General features: G+C 45.2%; 1 protein-coding gene across 8 annotated transcripts in view; it reads left to right on the top strand.

Annotated features, from left to right (window-relative positions):
* Positions 1 to 11,453, top strand: part of TNC (tenascin C) — a 161,288-nt gene extending 149,835 nt beyond the window's left edge. For all 8 annotated transcript variants that reach the window (XM_021413966.1, XM_021413961.1, XM_021413963.1 and 5 more), the window contains 11 exons: positions 2,143 to 2,265; positions 3,166 to 3,309; positions 4,405 to 4,524; positions 4,918 to 5,061; positions 5,377 to 5,507; positions 6,038 to 6,170; positions 7,255 to 7,406; positions 7,898 to 7,994; positions 8,624 to 8,785; positions 9,345 to 9,508; positions 10,175 to 11,453. In XM_021413966.1, coding sequence (XP_021269641.1) covers positions 2,143 to 2,265; positions 3,166 to 3,309; positions 4,405 to 4,524; positions 4,918 to 5,061; positions 5,377 to 5,507; positions 6,038 to 6,170; positions 7,255 to 7,406; positions 7,898 to 7,994; positions 8,624 to 8,785; positions 9,345 to 9,508; positions 10,175 to 10,285 — 1,481 coding nt within the window. In that variant the 3' untranslated portion in view covers positions 10,286 to 11,453. The remainder of the gene's footprint in view (positions 1 to 2,142; positions 2,266 to 3,165; positions 3,310 to 4,404; positions 4,525 to 4,917; positions 5,062 to 5,376; positions 5,508 to 6,037; positions 6,171 to 7,254; positions 7,407 to 7,897; positions 7,995 to 8,623; positions 8,786 to 9,344; positions 9,509 to 10,174) is intronic.

The raw sequence follows: 17,746 nt of genomic DNA, 5'->3' as shown, positions 1-17,746 counted from the left end.
CTGAGAGGTTCCCAATATGCTCTTATAATGCAGTCTTTATAATGATAAATGCAGTCTGATGCTTCCTGATTCTTAGGAGAAGAAAGCCAGTGAACATATTCTTGTAGTCTGTTAGTGAGGAAAGAATGATTTTTTAGCAAAAAAACCCAAATAATCAAAGTTTCTCGGGTATCATGGACCTCACAGTCTCAGATAGAGCTAATGAGGAGTGGTGCTGGAGGATAATGCTAATGATCTGTGCCTGCCCAACAGCTGCACTGAGGTTTGTTGGTTTTGGGGTTGTTTTTTTTGTGATAAAAAACAGAAGCACACCAGCCTTTTTTTACACCTGCTTAATTCTGGCTTTCAGGTGGCTCAAGAAGATGGTATCACTTGCTGCTATTTCATTTCCCTGTGCTCAAAGAAACCGCTCTGTTACCTCTCTGGTACTCGTTCAAGGACTGGTGCTTGCTCAGGGGGTCCCACATGCTTTGTTTTCCATGTTTGCTCCTAGGAAAGCAGATGCAGTGGGGGTAGTGGGGATGTGGGACTCACGTCGTCAAGGCTTTTCTCAACATTATTTGCTATGCAGCAGTTTACCTGGTACAGCAAACACGCACAAAGTGTGTATCCACGGAAGTGTGTACAGCAGAATTCAACTGTTAGGTGCTTATTTTCTGGATAAGGCTGAAATATCCATGTGTATGAAACCCCCAAATGCTGGACCAAAGAGGGCTGTGGTTCATGGAGTCATCCATCACTATTTAGAATGAGTACCCAAATTAAGTGCCATGTAGTTTTGCTAACCCTACCTTGCTTTTTCCCTTCTCTTTCTCTTTCTTTGGCTTTTCCAAGTGATCAAACCCCCCAAGCCCAAAATGCCTTGTGAGAAATGATTTACATTTCTCTTGAGGTCTTGGTTGTTTTTCTTTCCTTGACTTTCAGTTGATTTAGTGCATTGCTGCTGCAGCTTTGGGGACACATGGAACAAACAGCCCTCCTTGACTTCGTTCCCGCAGACACGTTCTTTCCAAGCTGTTCCAAGCACAGTCACTTTTTTTCCTTCATTTGCCACCCTCCCCTTGCCCACAGCTTGTTTCCACCACTCTTAATGTGGTTTATGTTTGGTATCTGTCGCCTTTGTGCTAATGCCTCAGTCTGTGTGGGCTGTTTGTTTCTTTTCACATTTCAGCGTTGTTTTGGTTACAGTCAAAAAAGCAAACTGGGGATGCTCAGTGTAAACTTAGAAGTGGCAAATCCCTTCACCATGTCCTTCTAGAAGCCTGTTCAATCACATTTTGCAGCAGCTTAATTAAGCCCTAAAGTAGAATGTTTCAGATTGTGGTACGTGTTGGTTTGCATCTTCAGATTGGGTCATTGTGGCAACAATCATTAGACTTTGTTTGCAAGGATAAATGAGGAGGTCATACCAGTGAGTCTGTCCCAGATCTTATTTATACAGGCAAATGTCATGCTCAGGTTTGTACAGGGTAAGGCTGAGTTGTATGGCAAAAAGATGCAGTGATACCACAAGTGCCCTTCTTAAGTACCTAAGAAAAACTGTTGTCTCTAATAGTGTTCCCAAGAAGAAAACCTAATATTGTAGGGTTAAGCCAACAGAAATTATGGGCAGGCAGTTCTTGAGAGGACAGCTCCTGCGAGGGCAGATGAGCCCAGTTCTCTTTTAGGCATCCTATGTAGAAGCTTTGTGCTCAGGAAGTGGCATCTCTGCATTGCTGAGGGCTGCTGTGTGTCACAAACAGGGCTCCAAGGCTCAACAGAAAGACTAAAAATTACCTAAGTGAAACTAGGTTAGAAAAAATGATAAGTACAACGATAATAAAACAGTACTCCTGTAAGTGTTGCTCCATACACTGAAATCTCTGTTATTTTGTGAACACGTCTGTGGTATTTTTAAGTTAGAAACTACTGTAATATTACTGAAAATAGAAAATTAAGACCAAGTAGATTATTGCTCTCAGTATGTGATAAAACCATTCACTGGTACTGCCTGCATCCACATTGCTCTGTAGAGTATTGGTAGCATCAGCTCCTGGCGCACAGGAGTAATACAAGTCACAGTTGCAGCACCAAGGACTGGTAAACAAATCACTGACCTTTTCTCTCTATGTGGTGTGTTTGTCCTCTCTCCTCCACTGGCAGTTGTGGGATCTCCCAAGGGAATTTCTTTCTCGGACATCACGGAAAACTCTGCTACTGTCAGCTGGACCCCCCCCCGCAGCCGCGTGGAGAGCTACAGGGTCTCCTACGTCCCCATCACAGGCGGTGAGTGTGGGGTCATGGGGGGAGAGTGAAAAGTGTCTCTGAGAGATGGCCCTCAGAAAGAATAATTGTAAGCCATGGTTCTGAGACTTCTCAAAGGTAGTGGTATTTCTTAGTAATCCCCAAAATTGTTTCAGTCCAGTTCTTCTATCTCTGTTTTAGCGTTCTGCTTAAACAATTCCTTATACTGCAGCACATGTTTAGCATAATCTGGGGACATCTCTGGAAGGGAACAACTATTGAGCAAACGCTGCAGGTGCCAGGACCATAAAAGAAGCACTCTGAAATAAGACAGATAAAGATGCAGGTCTCTAGACACAGTAAATGTCATTGTATAGTGATCCCACAACAGAAAAGGTATGACCTACAATCAAGATCAAGCATTTGCTCATGTGTTCTGCTGGAATAAACCCAGAATTTGAAAGAAGTATCTGTCTTAAATCTTCACAACTTACAATAATATACAGCGTATTCTTATTTGAAATGGGATGGGTGAAGGAGAAACTCATCAGACTTGGTTTATCTTTGTCCATCCTCTGCAAGAAACAAAGCAGATCTAAAGTAGGAAGTCCTATCCTTGCAAGTGTAAGAATCTGTATGCAGGTAGTGCTGTTTTCATCTCTTCTATAAAGTTATGATATCAGAAATACTGATTTTTCCTTACTGTTGTCATACCGCTAGGAAAAAAAACAGAAACCAATGTCTTAGAGTCAGGTGTTGCGGCCACAGTTTGTTTTCCCAAGGCTGCCCCTTGACATTGGTGATTGTAACAAACTGGGGAAAAATTTATCTCTTGTACACGTACATTCACATCGATCACAATGTGTTTAACCTGAAACACACTTCTTTCAAGCATTTACTGGAAAATTGTCATTAATCTATTGGCATTTGCATTTGTCCTAGGCACTCCCAATGTTGTTACAGTCGATGGAAGCAAGACAAGGACAAAGCTGGTGAAGTTAGTCCCGGGTGTAGACTACAACGTTAATATCATCTCTGTGAAAGGCTTTGAAGAAAGTGAACCCATCTCTGGAATTCTGAAAACAGGTAATACATAAAGAAGAAATAGAAAGTTTTCATATATGTTGTCGGTACCACAGAACAGACTCGGGAATGAAGGACTTTGATTTGTCCCCTCTTCCTTTGCATCTTCGCACTTCAGGTGAGAGCAGAGCTGGCAGGTTTGATCAGGCTCCCACTCTGCCAAGAGCAGAGCTGACTTGCAGCGGGGCAGAGATACTTCATGTGTTTACAGTCCTAATACACAGAAACGAAAGGCAGTTTAATTAATACCATTCTGCTGATGTGGGAGCAAAGAACCAGCTCACCGGGCAGTTCAGCCCACTTTCTGTTGTGTTCTCCACATCTCCCAGGTTTCAGACTGTGTCCTAAGCACAAAAACATCCTCACTCTTGTTGTTTTTTCCTGCAATATACCTTAAATATCCCCACAGGAAATGTTTTTGCCACCATGAAGTCTCATGTGTTCATTATCTTTGGAGACTGACAAGTGTTTGGAGAACTGTGGCAAGGACAAGATGATGTATATTGGATAAGAAAGTGCAATTTATGGCTTGTTCCAGCAGTACTGGGGGCAGGCATCTCTCCCATCGCAGGGAGAGCATAAAAGGAGGTGCAAAGCAGAGTCCCACGAGGAAGTAAGGCATGATGCTTGGATGGTTAGCCGGCTGTTGGATTGGTTTATTTTTATAAGTGCAGGGCGAGCTGGTGGAAGGTCACAGTGGCTATCAGTTGCCGTCACATTAGTTATTTTTCCCAAGCTCTGTCTCCTGAGTTCTCTCCAAGAAGCAGTCCAGACTTGAGGGTGTTGAGAGAAATACGTCAGCTCTGACAGAGCTGTTAAGATTGATGTTATCAGGACTGATCTGAGAACTCAGTTATGCCTGTTCCCAGTGTTTAATCTTTCCACGCGTTGACCTCCCGTCTCCAGTGGAGGCATTTGACGTCTCTTTATGGGCACTGACATTTTTTCTGCAGAGCTCCACTATTCCGAAGGGGACCGTAAAAGCTGCTGCATCGAGCAGTAATGTTTGCACATTTTACACTGTAGAGTTACAACGGAGAGTTGCATGGAGATGATAGTATTTGTCAAATTCCTTCATCCCGTTATCCTTTCTTCCAGCTCTGGACAGCCCATCAGGACTGGTAGTGATGAACATTACAGACTCGGAGGCTCTGGCAACCTGGCAGCCTGCAATTGCCGCTGTGGATAATTACGTTGTCTCCTACTCTTCTGAGGATGGTAAGAAGTGTTAGTGGTGGGTCGGGGAGCTGTGATTCCAGGAGGACAGGCCCAAGAGGGAGCTGTCACTAAGAATGCTAAAAAACGTCAGTTTAGTTAATTCTTTCCTGATTCAGGCATGAACAAAGGTAGTCTTGAGCTCATGAGCTTATTCTTGAGAAGGTGCAATAATTCGTATGTACACTAGAGAGTGCTAACACTCTTGGAGAGCGCTCTGGCGTTGCTCCAGATTCAGCACAGGGGTGAGCAGAGAGATGGGCTCTGAGCTTCACTGCTTCACCCTTGCTTCCAGATAGTAAAAAAAAAAACAAAAACGATCACCAAGCAGAGCACGGAGCTGAACACACCACGGCATGTCGGCATGACCGCCTCTCTTCTGTCTTTTCTTCTTAGAGCCAGAAGTTGTACAGATGGTATCAGGAAACACGGTGGAGTATGACCTGAACGGCCTTCGACCTGCGACCGAGTACACACTGAGGGTCCACGCGGTGAAGGACGCGCAGAAGAGCGAGACCCTCTCCACCCAGTTCACAACAGGTGCTGTCTCCCACCTCGCTGGGAGAGGAGGCGAGCTGCCGTCTCCTCCGATCCCACAGGGCTTACTTTCCTCTGCTACCACGACGCCAGCCAGCACGTGCATTATTTGCTAGCAACTTGAATTTTGAAAGCATTTGCACCACGTTTTTAATCATAAAATTTAGGATGGCTTTTTTTTTTTTTTTTTCTTCTTTATTTTTCAAGTTCTGCAGAGGGAAAGCGTGCTTTCCTAGCCTGTGTTCGTATCCTTCCCGTAACCTCTGTGCTAAACTCTGTATCAATGTGTGACTGTAATTTGTCTGCTCTCTCCTTCAGGACTTGATGCTCCAAAAGATTTAAGTGCTACTGAGGTTCAGTCAGAAACAGCTGTGATAACTTGGAGGCCTCCGCGCGCTCCTGTCACTGGTTACCTCCTGATCTACGAGTCCATTGACGGCAAAGTCAAGGTAGAGCGCTGGTATCCAAACCTGAAGGGCGGTACCTCAAAACTGGGCAGCAAAGATGCGCCAGAAAGGGTTCTGCTTTTCAGGGAAGCAGATTGCCTGAGCACGCTGAAAATCAGTGCTTTAAAGCTGCACACGCACACACACACACACACACACAAAAAAAAAAGCTTTTTGAGGTCTGGAGAGTGATATTTCCAGGCTTGTCCTAAAGGATAATCCTGCTCAATTGTTTTGTGAGTTGCACGGAGTCACCTACAGTGTGTGTATTCAAGACATGTAGACATTTGTGCTGGCCTGCTTTTAAACCACACAGCTTACAGGCTATGTCATGAAACATTCATCTCCAGACAACTTTCCTGAAGAAAGTGAGCATGACAAAAACCTCTGAGGAATACAAATTTTGTATGGAATAACATAAATGGTTAAAAATACAATGATAGTCACCGCAAAAAGAAACTAAACTATGTTACAGTTCCACTTGGTATGATTTTCTCACCCAGATTTCCTTGTGTTGTTTATCCTCCCCATAGGAAGTTGTCCTAGAGCCCGAGACGACCTCCTACACTCTGCCAGAGCTGAGCCCATCTACCCAGTACACAGTGAAACTCCAGGCACTGAGCAGATCACTGAGGAGCAAAACGATCCAGACCGTTTTCACCACAAGTAAGGACCTTAGAGTGTGTAAGCAGCTGAAAGTGCGAAAGTCTCATTCTTCTGGAGTGTCATCTGCTTCCCCCAGACTGGCAGGATGACTTTTGTTCCTTTATATCCAGCCACATTATCTCTGCAGTCTTCTTTCTGATGAAACATCCTGCCTTTCCCATGTAAAATGCTGAAAGGGACGTTACATCAAAAAATCCACACTGACCCCCTGAGTTATCTTTGTACCGGAGCATAGCAATCTGTTAGGACAAATCTGCTTTTTCAGTTGAAATGAAGCAAACCACGCCCAAACACACACACAGATCTGTTCAGCAGTCTTCAGAGCTGAATTTCTGGGCAGGTTTTTTTTGTCCTCTTTCTGAGGTCAGTTTGTGCACTGTCACACTGCTATGTCCATTCCAGCTCCAATGGGACTGCCCTGCGGCAAGCTGAATTCCAGAGCAGATTGGATTCTTTGAAGGGCACTTCACAGTTGACATATTTGGCAGTCGTTGGTCTCATTGACACATCTTTTGATGACAAGAAAAATAGAATATTGTTTAGTATTAACTGTGAAACCTTGCCTGTCATTTGTCTCCCTTTTCACAGACCTAGCAGCACTTTCAGCTGTTTTCATTGCTCCCTCTGCTCTTGTACCAACTTCAGCCCAAGGACTCACAACAGTGCTCATGGAAGTCACACAGCCCCCAGTCTTCTCCCAGCCAGTCCCTGTGTAAAGCAGCGTGGCACCAGAAATAAGAGAATTCATCTGCGTGTGTTTAAGAGACATTTGGCAAACTGACATGGGTTGCACCATTTAAACATTGAGCTGGCAGAGGTGCTCCCTTCATGACAGGGAGTAGTTATTTGGCATTCATGGTGCTTCCAAAAGTGTAGACAGATGTGCAAAACCTTACTCAAAAGAAAAATGTACATCATCTTATGTTTATTGTAATTTCTTTTGTATGTAGGCTAGCAATTACGAGCCAGTTTCTGGGCTCTGTACATGACTGTGCCATTGATCACTATGAGTCATTTGAGTTCAACAAGTTAATTATAATTGCTGATCTCTTAAGGATTATTTTCTATTTTCTTTTTTGCGCAGCTGGTCTTCTTTATCCTTATCCTAAAGACTGCTCCCAAGCTCTCCTGAATGGGGAGGTCACCTCTGGGCTCTACACTATTTACCTGAATGGAGACAGGACACAGCCTCTGCAAGTCTTCTGCGACATGGCTGAAGATGGAGGTGGATGGATTGTGAGTAAGGGGGGGAGCCCATGCCACCCTGACATGATCTGCCTGTGCCAAGAACAAGGGTAGCAGGTCCCATCCCTGCTCTCCTTCAGCACTGCTCGTAGAGCTCTGTTATCAGAGTATCAGTGGTCTCTCTTTGCTGGATAGAGGGGGAGCTGAATGACTGTCCTAGATACCTTAAAAACAGATAATAAGGTGAAACGAGGGGAGACTGACTAAATTTAGAAGGGGAGTTTAAAGATGCAGAGAATAGGAATGGGAAGACCACATTACCTGAGGGAGTCTGAGAACGCGACAGAAAAGACTTACTTAAAAAACATAAGGAGCGTTCACCAGACCTGGTACGATTCAGTAACTGCAGTGAGACTGGTGCCTGAGTGATAGGGGCAGGGGAGCAGCAGTGCCAAGCTCTGCCTTGGTAAAAGCTGCATTGCTAGCGCTCCTTCTGTCAAAGGCAGTTTGACTGTAACACTTCTTGCATGCTGTGGCTGTAGGTGTTCCTGAGACGCCAAAATGGAAAGGAAGATTTCTACAAGAACTGGAAGAATTACGTGGCTGGCTTTGGAGATCCTAAGGATGAATTCTGGATAGGTAAGTGGCAAGAATTTATCTTACTCCAGAAAGCCCAAACAAAGCCCTGAAGACAAGGAGCAATTCTGAAGCCTTCACTCAACTAGTGAGAGTATTTAAAGAGGAACACAGTCCAGGAAAAGGAGGAGAAGCACAGCATGCTGCAGGGGAGGCTGAGATTGACAGGCCCAACCCAGCCCCCTTCATAAATATCACACCACTTGGGTCACCAAATGTAACAAACCGATGTCACTGGTGCTCTGTAAGAAGGCAGAACCCAAGAAGCAACTGCCAGTGCTCTTCTTGCTGTACTCCTAGGATATGCCCAAAAACACCTAATGAAGTTAACTGGGGTAAATAGAAGTAAAAAGCAAATGTTCAGAGGCTGGACTACATTTTATTTGCTCATAAATGGTAGACAGTGACGATCACGCAGCACTGGTTTGATTGCTTTTCCCAAGGGGCTCCATGCTGCTGTGATTTAAAGGGCTGAGATGGTCTCTATAACTGTTCCTTTTTCATTTTGCACTGACATTACCCTACAGCTTAAATAGCTTATCTTCCAAACCAGTGTTAACATCCCGGGCTATCTATCCAGGCCGGCTTGACGCCCTTTATAGGACAAATGGATCATTCTCATATTTCCACAGGTCTGGACAACCTCCACAAAATCAGCTCTCAGGGCCAGTACGAGCTGCGCGTGGATCTGCGAGACCGAGGCGAGACGGCTTACGCTGTGTACGACAGGTTCAGCGTCGGAGATGCCAAGACCCGGTACCGGCTGAGGGTGGATGGCTACAGCGGCACAGCAGGTGAGCTGAAATTTGTGTTACTTCTATTCTGCAATTTCCTCTCGGCTGAGTCAAGCTTCCAGCATGCGCATGTTGCAGATGAGGATCGCAGCAGGTCCCTCTCTCTGTACGTCAGGCATTTGAAAATATGAACGTATCAATAGCTTTTATGTTTCCTTTCTAAATCCTGCAGTCATTTAGGTGCCACTTTTTATGGCGTGCTTGTGACAGAATATAAACAAGTGTATTAAACAGCCACATATCTCATTTGGTCAATACTTGACTGTCATTGACGCAGCTAATAACAACAGGGCGCAGTCTTCTCTCTTCAGTGGAATATGCAGCAGAGTTCTGCTAGGACATGATTTGTAATTTTGCTGAACAAAGTGGTTTGAGTTGCCTTCAAGAAACAAAAATTATGTGCTTCCTTCTGAAGTAAAACGAGTCAGTGTTGAAAAAACTTAGATACACAGCCAGACGCATGGTACAGCCCAAACGTTTTGTGCAGAATGATGGCTCCCATGCAATCTAAACCACACAAGCTACTGACTTTGCTTTTTCTCTTGTCCTCTCCATCCAGGTGACTCCATGACCTACCATAATGGAAGGTCCTTCTCCACTTTTGACAAGGACAATGATTCTGCCATCACCAACTGTGCTTTGTCATACAAGGGTGCATTCTGGTACAAGAACTGTCACCGAGTCAATCTGATGGGCAGATATGGTGACAACAACCACAGTCAGGTGAGTTTGGTGTCTGAAGGCTTCTATAATGTGTTAGAAGGAGAGGAATCACAGTTGTCTGTCTGGTTCAGCTAGCCAGAAACCCACCAGCCAAGCTCACCCTCCAGAGGAAAGGATAATAGGGAAAGATAGGAACAATTGCTCACAAAGCAAGAATGCCATGTCAGCTGGAGAAGTATTGTCGTTTTTTTATGACTTTCTGTGGACATCTCTAAAGTCTGCAGGGAACAGTCATAGTTTTCATATGTGAAACAAAACGCTTTTCTGCCATGAAGGCCAGGTGGAAAGTGACAGGTCTGGGAGACAGCTTGTGACTTTGTTTGTGCAGGCTGTGCGTGCTAGTGGCCAGAGCCTTGTGCTAAGTCTCTTTGATTTGTTGTGTCTCTATTCCCAAGTTAGAGTGGTAATGCATTGGCACAGGCTGCCCAGGGAGGTGAGGGAGTCACTGTCCATGGAGTTGTTCCAGAACCATGGAGATGTGGCACTGAGGGACATGGTCAGTGGGCATGGTGGGGTGGGTTGAGGTTGGACTTGGTGATCTTAGTGGTCTTTTCCGACCTTCCTGATTCTGTGATTCTAAAAGCTGAAACAAACAGTAAAGGCTGACAACAGGGGAAGAAGTGAAGAGGATGTGTGACTTCTCATGCTTCATCTTTGCCTGTGCAGGGTGTTAACTGGTTCCACTGGAAGGGCCACGAATACTCCATCCAGTTTGCAGAGATGAAGATGAGACCCTCCAGCTTTCGAAATCTGGAAGGAAGACGAAAGCGAGCATAAAGCCTTGGGGTGGTGAAAGGGCTACGGGCAGGGCAACGCGGGGAGGGACAGAGAGCGGGGGGCATGGGGGGGGGATCTCTGGCATCACTGGGGTGATGGGGGTGAGGAGCTGGTAGTCGTACCAAAGCACCGCGACCCTTGGCGCAGCAGCCCGAACAACGAGCCTTACGTGTCCCAGCGATTCCAGCAGAGCAGCTCCGGCTGCCCGCCACCAATGTCCTTCACGCCAAAGACAACGATCTCAAGGGTTGTATGCTGTTTTCTTCATTTTTCTTTTCTCAGCCTCTGGGATGAAGTTCTTCCACAGTCTGACTATCTCTTGGGTGGCCCAGGGTAGGGGAGGGAGAACAGCTTTGTATATTGGTAGTTTGTTTTAGAACCAGCCATATTTTTTACACACGGAAATGTGTATGATTAATTATCATTATTATTATTATTAGATATAATTGAAATCCTTTGGTCGTTGGAAAGCCTTTTTTTATATATATATCAAGTACCACAGAGAAGAAGGGGGGGTGGGCAAGGGAAAGCAGTACATTTTTAAACTTAAGCAAAAAATTAATATTATTAATATAATGACAAAGTAATAATAATAATGATAATAATAAGCTAAGTTTTTGTCATTTTTAAGAGAACAATGCTTTTGGGAACACAGCAGGACAGTGTCTGATTGTAAATTTTTTTTTTTTAAATAAAAGCACAATTACTTTTAAATAAATTTCTACCTTTTTTTCATACTTGTTGAGTTTGTGCATGTCCAGGGTAAATGTACTTACATGGGGAAGTAAAAGGCTGAAAATGATCAGGCTGATGAGCCCATACTGAAAACTGTTCCTTTTGTTAGTGGTTGGCTGTAAGTATTCTGCTGGGTTTCTTGCAGTGGAAGGTCCTTATGAATTTGATTTCTTTTAGAACACATTTCTTCTTTTTTTTCCAACCCAAAGGCTTTTACATGTTTTTCTCAGTGTTACTGACCAACGCTTGCTCCATCTAGGTGGGAATAACTAACAAAAGAAAACAAGGAAAGCACAGAGTTGTTGTTAGGTACCATTGGTGACTTTGAACACTTGTGTAAATAAAGGGCTCTCTTTTTGTATGAATGAAACCTTTGTGTAGTTCCTCTGTATCAAGCTCTTCAGTTGAAGACAATAAAAGATCTTTTGTTTTATCCAGTCTTCCTGCCTTGCTTTAAGGTTGTGCTCCTCAAACAGGGCAAATGTTTCGGCCCCTTCCTTGCCAACTGCAAGGTAAGCTCAGGTATTGCTGTTTTCACACGGTATAAAACGTGTGTGCACAAGAACAGCACTTTCTCAAGAGGGAAGGAATTCTCAAGAGGGAAGGAATCACTTCACCACTGGGTTCTTTCTTCCTAATTTCTCTTCTTCCCACATGCATATGTCACTGCAACCCTTCCATTTCAAAGCGTCAGCTGAGTGTTAGCCCTTGGGAATGGCTTTGTCCCTGGGCCTTCTTGTCCACAAGGCATCACCCTAGAGGGTGTGCACTCCAGGTTGGGATTTACTGCCTGAGAAAGGATAATGCCCAGCTGGGGAAGCAGGAGAAGGCCCTCACAGAATCAGTGAAGCACTGGGGGTCTTCTTATCACATGGCTCCTATGCCAGAATCTCTTGGCACTCTCTTCCCCCATCATAAGCACCTGGCTGTGGTCAGCTGCCGGCAGATGGCACACAGAGTCTGTCTGTCCTGGTCTGTGCTGCTCTGTTTAGCAGTGCTTGTGAATCCTGCAGCTATCCAGGTCCAGACATTGCCATCCTTGACGGTCCTCTAGTGAATGTTGCTTGTTTTGCACAGGAAACACGAATCTCCTTTGACCTTTCAGAGCCTTGCCAAGGGTCTGATCTGCTGCACCACATTCAATTCATTCTCAGGAATCAACAGCCCTTCTTTGCTGTTTGTCAGCAAACAGTCAGCACCCTAAAAGAGAGCAACTCCAGTAATGAAGAAACAAGCTCCCCTCTCAAGATGTTCTTTGTGTTATTAGGAAATTGCACTAAATTTATAGAACTGGGGCTTGAAAGCTTTTGCAGTCAGTTTGCACATGGTCAGAGGAAGAGTTGACATTTACAAAGCAATTTCCTTCCTTCTAGCAATATCACAAAGCTGAGTGTGCATGGCTGTGATGTCCTGGTGCTTGACAGATCCCAACAGGACTGCTGGAAATGGGCTCAGATTTGCACCTTGCTCCAGAAATGACATGTTCACGCTGCACAGAAGAATGATGGTATTTCCTGTAATTACAGACAGGTGCCCTGCTTGGTATATTTCATGATTGCTACTGAGGGAGAGAAACTGGCAAACCTTTGAAGTAACTCATGCTAAAACACCTGTCTGAGCTGACAAGTGCGTGGTTCGGTACCAGAGGGCTCCACCATGGGCTGTTGTATGGGTTGTTTGGTTTCTGCTTTTTCTTTCCCCTGCATTCCTGTTCATCACCAGTAAGAATGGCTTAAAAACACTCAGGCTTGAAATTCCTTTATAGACCTGCTAGGGGTGCTCTGAATGCCTGCCTGCCATAGTGCTGGGGTGAACGCTTCCCCATCACTTTCATGCGGGAGCCCTAAGGGGGCAGGAGGGGAACAGGCTCCAGAAGTTCAGGCAGTGAGACCCAAGGGCTCAGAGGTACTAAAGGAGATATTTTGGGAAGGGAATGGGATTCATGGGGTTAGGACAGTATCCATAAGGGGTAGTTTCGAGATATGCAGGTAGCAAAGCAACTTTTCCAACCCCCGTTGGACTTAACCATGCTCCTTCATTCAGTGTGCATGCCCAGCTCTGCAGAAACCCTTTCTCAGACTGTGGCCCTAGCAAGACCTCAGATTTGGAGAAGACACCCTCTCCAGGTGCACCACGTCCAGGTGCAGCTCCCTTAGCCCTCCTCCTGACACTGCTCTGATTCATTAATCAAGGGAATGCATTGCATCTGTTCCTGGGCTAAATGCAACCACAAAACCATCTTCTCTGAGCTTGCATTAGTGAGCAAGTAGCTCAAACCCTTGTAGTGATCTGTAACAGGAGGCAGCTTCTGTTTTCCATTTTTCCTGTGCAGGGGGATTGCTTCATTCGAAATTACAACTTTGAGTTGCTTTGCTTCAAGAGAACTTGGGTGTAAGCAGGGCTTGAACAGCGTGTAAAACTGTCAGTCAGGTGTATCCTCTCTTGAGGATTTCCTTACCGTTTTCTTTGAAATAGTCTGCTCAGAAACCCTCCTGACTCTCTTTGTTCATGTGCCTTCTTCTTGGGTATTTCCCCTGCAGCCTCTCCAGGTAAAGAAATCTCAGTGCCATGGCAGCTTTGTGTGGGCACATCATATGTTTTCTCTGATAAACAAGGCACCGTTGTCACTGGGAGACTGCAAGCAAATATCAGAAGCAGGAGCTGCGTGTGCAGTGTTTGTTCTTGGAAGGCTGATGAGCCTCGCTGTAAAAAACACATCTTTATCAGTCTTTCCATCTAGAGAATAACGTGACCTCTCTGTGGTGAAGAAGTCAGTTTAGGTGAGAGGGAGAGACACTTCTCAGAAAAAAAATAAAAAAAATAAAATAAAAGACAACATAAGAAGAGCTCTGGCTTTCTGGGTCATCTGCAGACACTCACAAACCCTCCCTGGCTCCAGCCCACAGCGTTAGGAGCAGCATTGCAAAGCTGATGATTGTGCATTGAGGTGGGTTTCACTTCACTGGGTGAGGGATTTCCACAGGTTCACGGTGAGTCCCCATCTGGGCTCGTATCGACCGCATTCCTCCTGCAGGATGAATCAGGCCTATTTCATTCCGCAGTACGAATGACATCCCACAGGGCAGACGGAGCAGGAAAATGAAACCACCTGCAAGCCTTGCAACACCTCTGTAGTTTAAAAAAAGGTTTTCTGGAGCTAGGAGGAGTTGGAAAAGAGAGAGAGGAAATCGTTCCATTGCAGTTAAGCAGACAAGCTGATGTTCTACCCGAGTGCATCATCTCTATCTTTCATCCCTTCTATTCCTACACTGAGATACATGCACACTCAAAAACCCACTTCACTGCTGTCACCTTTAAAGTATGGGGAACTTGTGGTCTTACTGAGACGGCATCTGAGAAGTTCCTCACGTGTGCCATTTTTGGGTGATGCTGGGGATAACGCAGTGTGTTAATGGTTGAGCTGGGTACAACATGCAGCATTGCTAATTGCTGCTGTCATTCCCAAATCCATCCCACCTGCGCTTGCATTGCAGCAGGGAAGATTCAGCCCTGCTGTGCCTCCAGGGACTGGAACCATTGGGAACATATGGGTCAGGATGAAGGCTGAGGGCCCGATCATTTTACTCGTTCACCTCCTTGTCAGGTACTTTCCTCAGAGGAAATCATTCAGCTTCCTGTGTCTTTACTGTAAATTACATGCTGCGAAGAGGAAAGAGAGAGCAAGACAGACAGACAGGAAAAAAAGCACAACACAGGGGTGGTTCCAGTGCAGACCATCCCTTTCGCTGGCAATTCTGTGTGTCCCGTGGCCTGAGGTTGTGCAGAAGGGGTTACAGACAGCAGCCAACCTGAAATTTTGTCCACTGCTTAAACCGAAACTGCTTCAAGACTGAAAGTGCTCGCTTCCTCCCCGCCCTTCCCCTGCCTCTTTACTTTTACTTTACTCGCTGCCTTGCCCTTCTATTTCTGTATCTGGCAAAGAGAGAGGAGAAGTGATGTGTTTGGTCCGAGTGGAAGGAACGATTCCTGCCTGTGTCACTAGAGAGCAGAATTATCCAGATGTATTCCTGCGGATGATTTCCACTTCTTCATCAAACCCATTGTACAGCGCTGAGCTTTGGGAAGAGCTGGGACTTTCTTATTAAATAAGACATTGCAGGTTTCAGTGCAAACAGGATGCTGATTGCAAAGAGGGCATTTAGCCAAAAACGTTATCTTCCCTAGAAAAAGGTTTTGAAGGGAAATTTTGAAGCCCCCACAGAGAAGTTTCTAGCCCATTATGACAGATGCACAAAGTGCAACTGGCTGAGATAAACCGAAAAAAATTCCAATCCTACTCTGGGTATGCGTGTACCCTGAACCAGTTGACTTTTCTGTGGTGAATGTGTAGTGGCATGGGTGGTGGGCATGGTGGGGATGGCCTGGTGGTTGGAATGGATGACCTTAGAGGTCTTCTCCAACCTTAACGATGTGATTCTATGGTTCTAAATAAATAGTAAAAACGCGTTGCAACCCCCACGATGTCAATTCTGATGTTTTAAGGATAAGCTGCACGTATCCTCAACCTTGGTGAGTGGCACTCTGGTATTTTGGCACCCATCCGTTGGCCCAGAGGTGTGTGAGGATATCCCAGCCGTGGATATACTGGGATTCCCGGGAGAGAATGCCCCAATTTCATGTGTGTGAGTGGAGTCTGTGCTTCCAAGAGGCCTTCCAAGCGATCACAGTGTGCGTCTGGGTGTGTCTGCCCTTTAGCCATGCAGCCCTTCAACTGCCATCAGTGCAAGAATTCGGGTAGGAAACTCCCTGGTAAAACCCCAGGTGCCAGAGGATGTAAAAAGTCACTTGAGATGACACATCCCTGGTCACTTCTGTGCCACCCCACGCTGCAGTGCTGCAGGGTGCCATCCCTTTCACTTGCTTGCTTTCCTGTTTGTCTTGCACGGGCTCTTGGTGTTTGTCAGGGCTCTTGGGCCAGGTCAGCATCCTACAGCTGGACACCATCCTTCACTTCAGCCTTGAGGCAGCTCTGTTTCATCAGCTGATATATATTTGTACATACATGTGTAATATATGTGTGTGTCCACATGTATCTGTATATACCTAGGAATTATCTGTCTGTATATGGATTTGCCCACAAGTTCACTGTTCACTGCAGCATGTGTGTACACATACACATGAACAAAGCGCACATATACATACGTGCACACACACACATATATATTTATAGTGATAGGACAAGAGGGAATATTTTTAAACTAAAAGAAGAGAGATTTAGGTCAGATGTTAGGGGGAAATCCTTTACACAGAGGTGGTGAGGCCCTGGTACAGAGAAGTGTGGGTGCCCCATCCCTGGAGGTGCCCAAGGCCACGGATGAGCCTGAGCTGCTGGGGGGCAGCCCATGGCAGGGGTTGGAGCTTGATGAACTTTAAGGTCCTTCCAACCCAACCATTCTATGGTTCTGCAATTCTAGGGTTATACATACAGCCTTTGCAAGGCTGGGATGTGTTCAGCTGAGTGCTGTGGGTATAAAGACCATAAAGTGCTACCGTGGTCCACCAAGGAGGAAAGTGGAAATAATTGGTCAGAAATATGGAAATAAAGTGAAAAAGAAACAATTCAGCCACAAGTATACCAGATGAGATAATGTGCTGATGTCATCAAGAACAGAAGGGGAAGTGTCCTGTAAGTGACCTTTATGCTCTTTAAGGGCTAGCTACATGCTGAAACCCACACCCATCAGCATGGAAATAAGGTTATAATGAGACAGCAGGTGTCCCCCCCAAATCTAGAATATCCAAGCCCCGTAACACACACATCCAACAAAGACGACTTGGAGTTACCAAGTAGAAACTGTAAAGGGGCAGAGTTCTGTGAACAGTTCTGTCTGAATAACCAGGCCGCTTGCTTTGAGAGGGATCAGCAAGCACCTAACTCTGCAGAACTGAAATAAAGAACTTAGTGTGGATTCCAACCTTGGGTGCTCATTGGCTTTGCACACCAGGAACAAAACCTATAAGGGATAATGCCATCAGCTCAGCAGAAATCTCAGTATTTCTTCTTCTAGCTTATAAAGGCACCAGCGTGCTCTTGTTTCTGCTGATGTGTGATGCAGGAGCTCAGCAGCCCCACGTTATAGCAAGCAGAAATCACCAGTGCTCTGAAATAGTGACATTTTGATGGATACTTCTTTCCACTCAGCTGTTAGTGTGTGGTAAAAGCACATTTGTTTTTACTGTTATGGTTTTTATTGTCATTATAACGTGTTTATGAGTAGGAATTCTGATTTCTGTAGCAATCACTTCATTCACTTATGTATATGCTTCAAAGTACATTGCAGAAAAAGAAAGGATGAACCAAAGGAACAGTAATTTGTGATTTTGGCTTTGTTGAATGCTCCTTAAATTTTGCTTCTCTTGGGGAAGGATTTAACAATCCATACTTCTAGAGCTTCTCTCCCTGCTATGGTTTTGGCAGTTCTCATCCATCATTCCATCTCGATAAAGGAAGGATTGGGGAGGCTTTGCAACATGCTCAGTTCTGGAGAAGTCTGTTTTCTTCATCATGGCTGAGCTCTGAGTAAACACCACCTGATCGTGTTACCTCTGTGGCTGCCCAGGGAACCTTACAGTGCAGCAAAGATGGAGACACATGGCATCTCTGAGACAAGAGACCAACTTTTCACTTCAATGGGAGGCAGTAAAAATGAAGATATCTCACCGGCTCTATTATGAAGGCAAGAAAACCAAATGCAGCTGCAACTA

The sequence above is a fragment of the Numida meleagris genome, chromosome 16 (assembly GCF_002078875.1).
Source record: "Numida meleagris isolate 19003 breed g44 Domestic line chromosome 16, NumMel1.0, whole genome shotgun sequence".
Classification (NCBI taxonomy): Eukaryota; Metazoa; Chordata; class Aves; order Galliformes; family Numididae; genus Numida; species Numida meleagris.
Note: the sequence above shows the minus strand (reverse complement) of the source record. Positions and strands in the feature narration are given on the sequence as shown.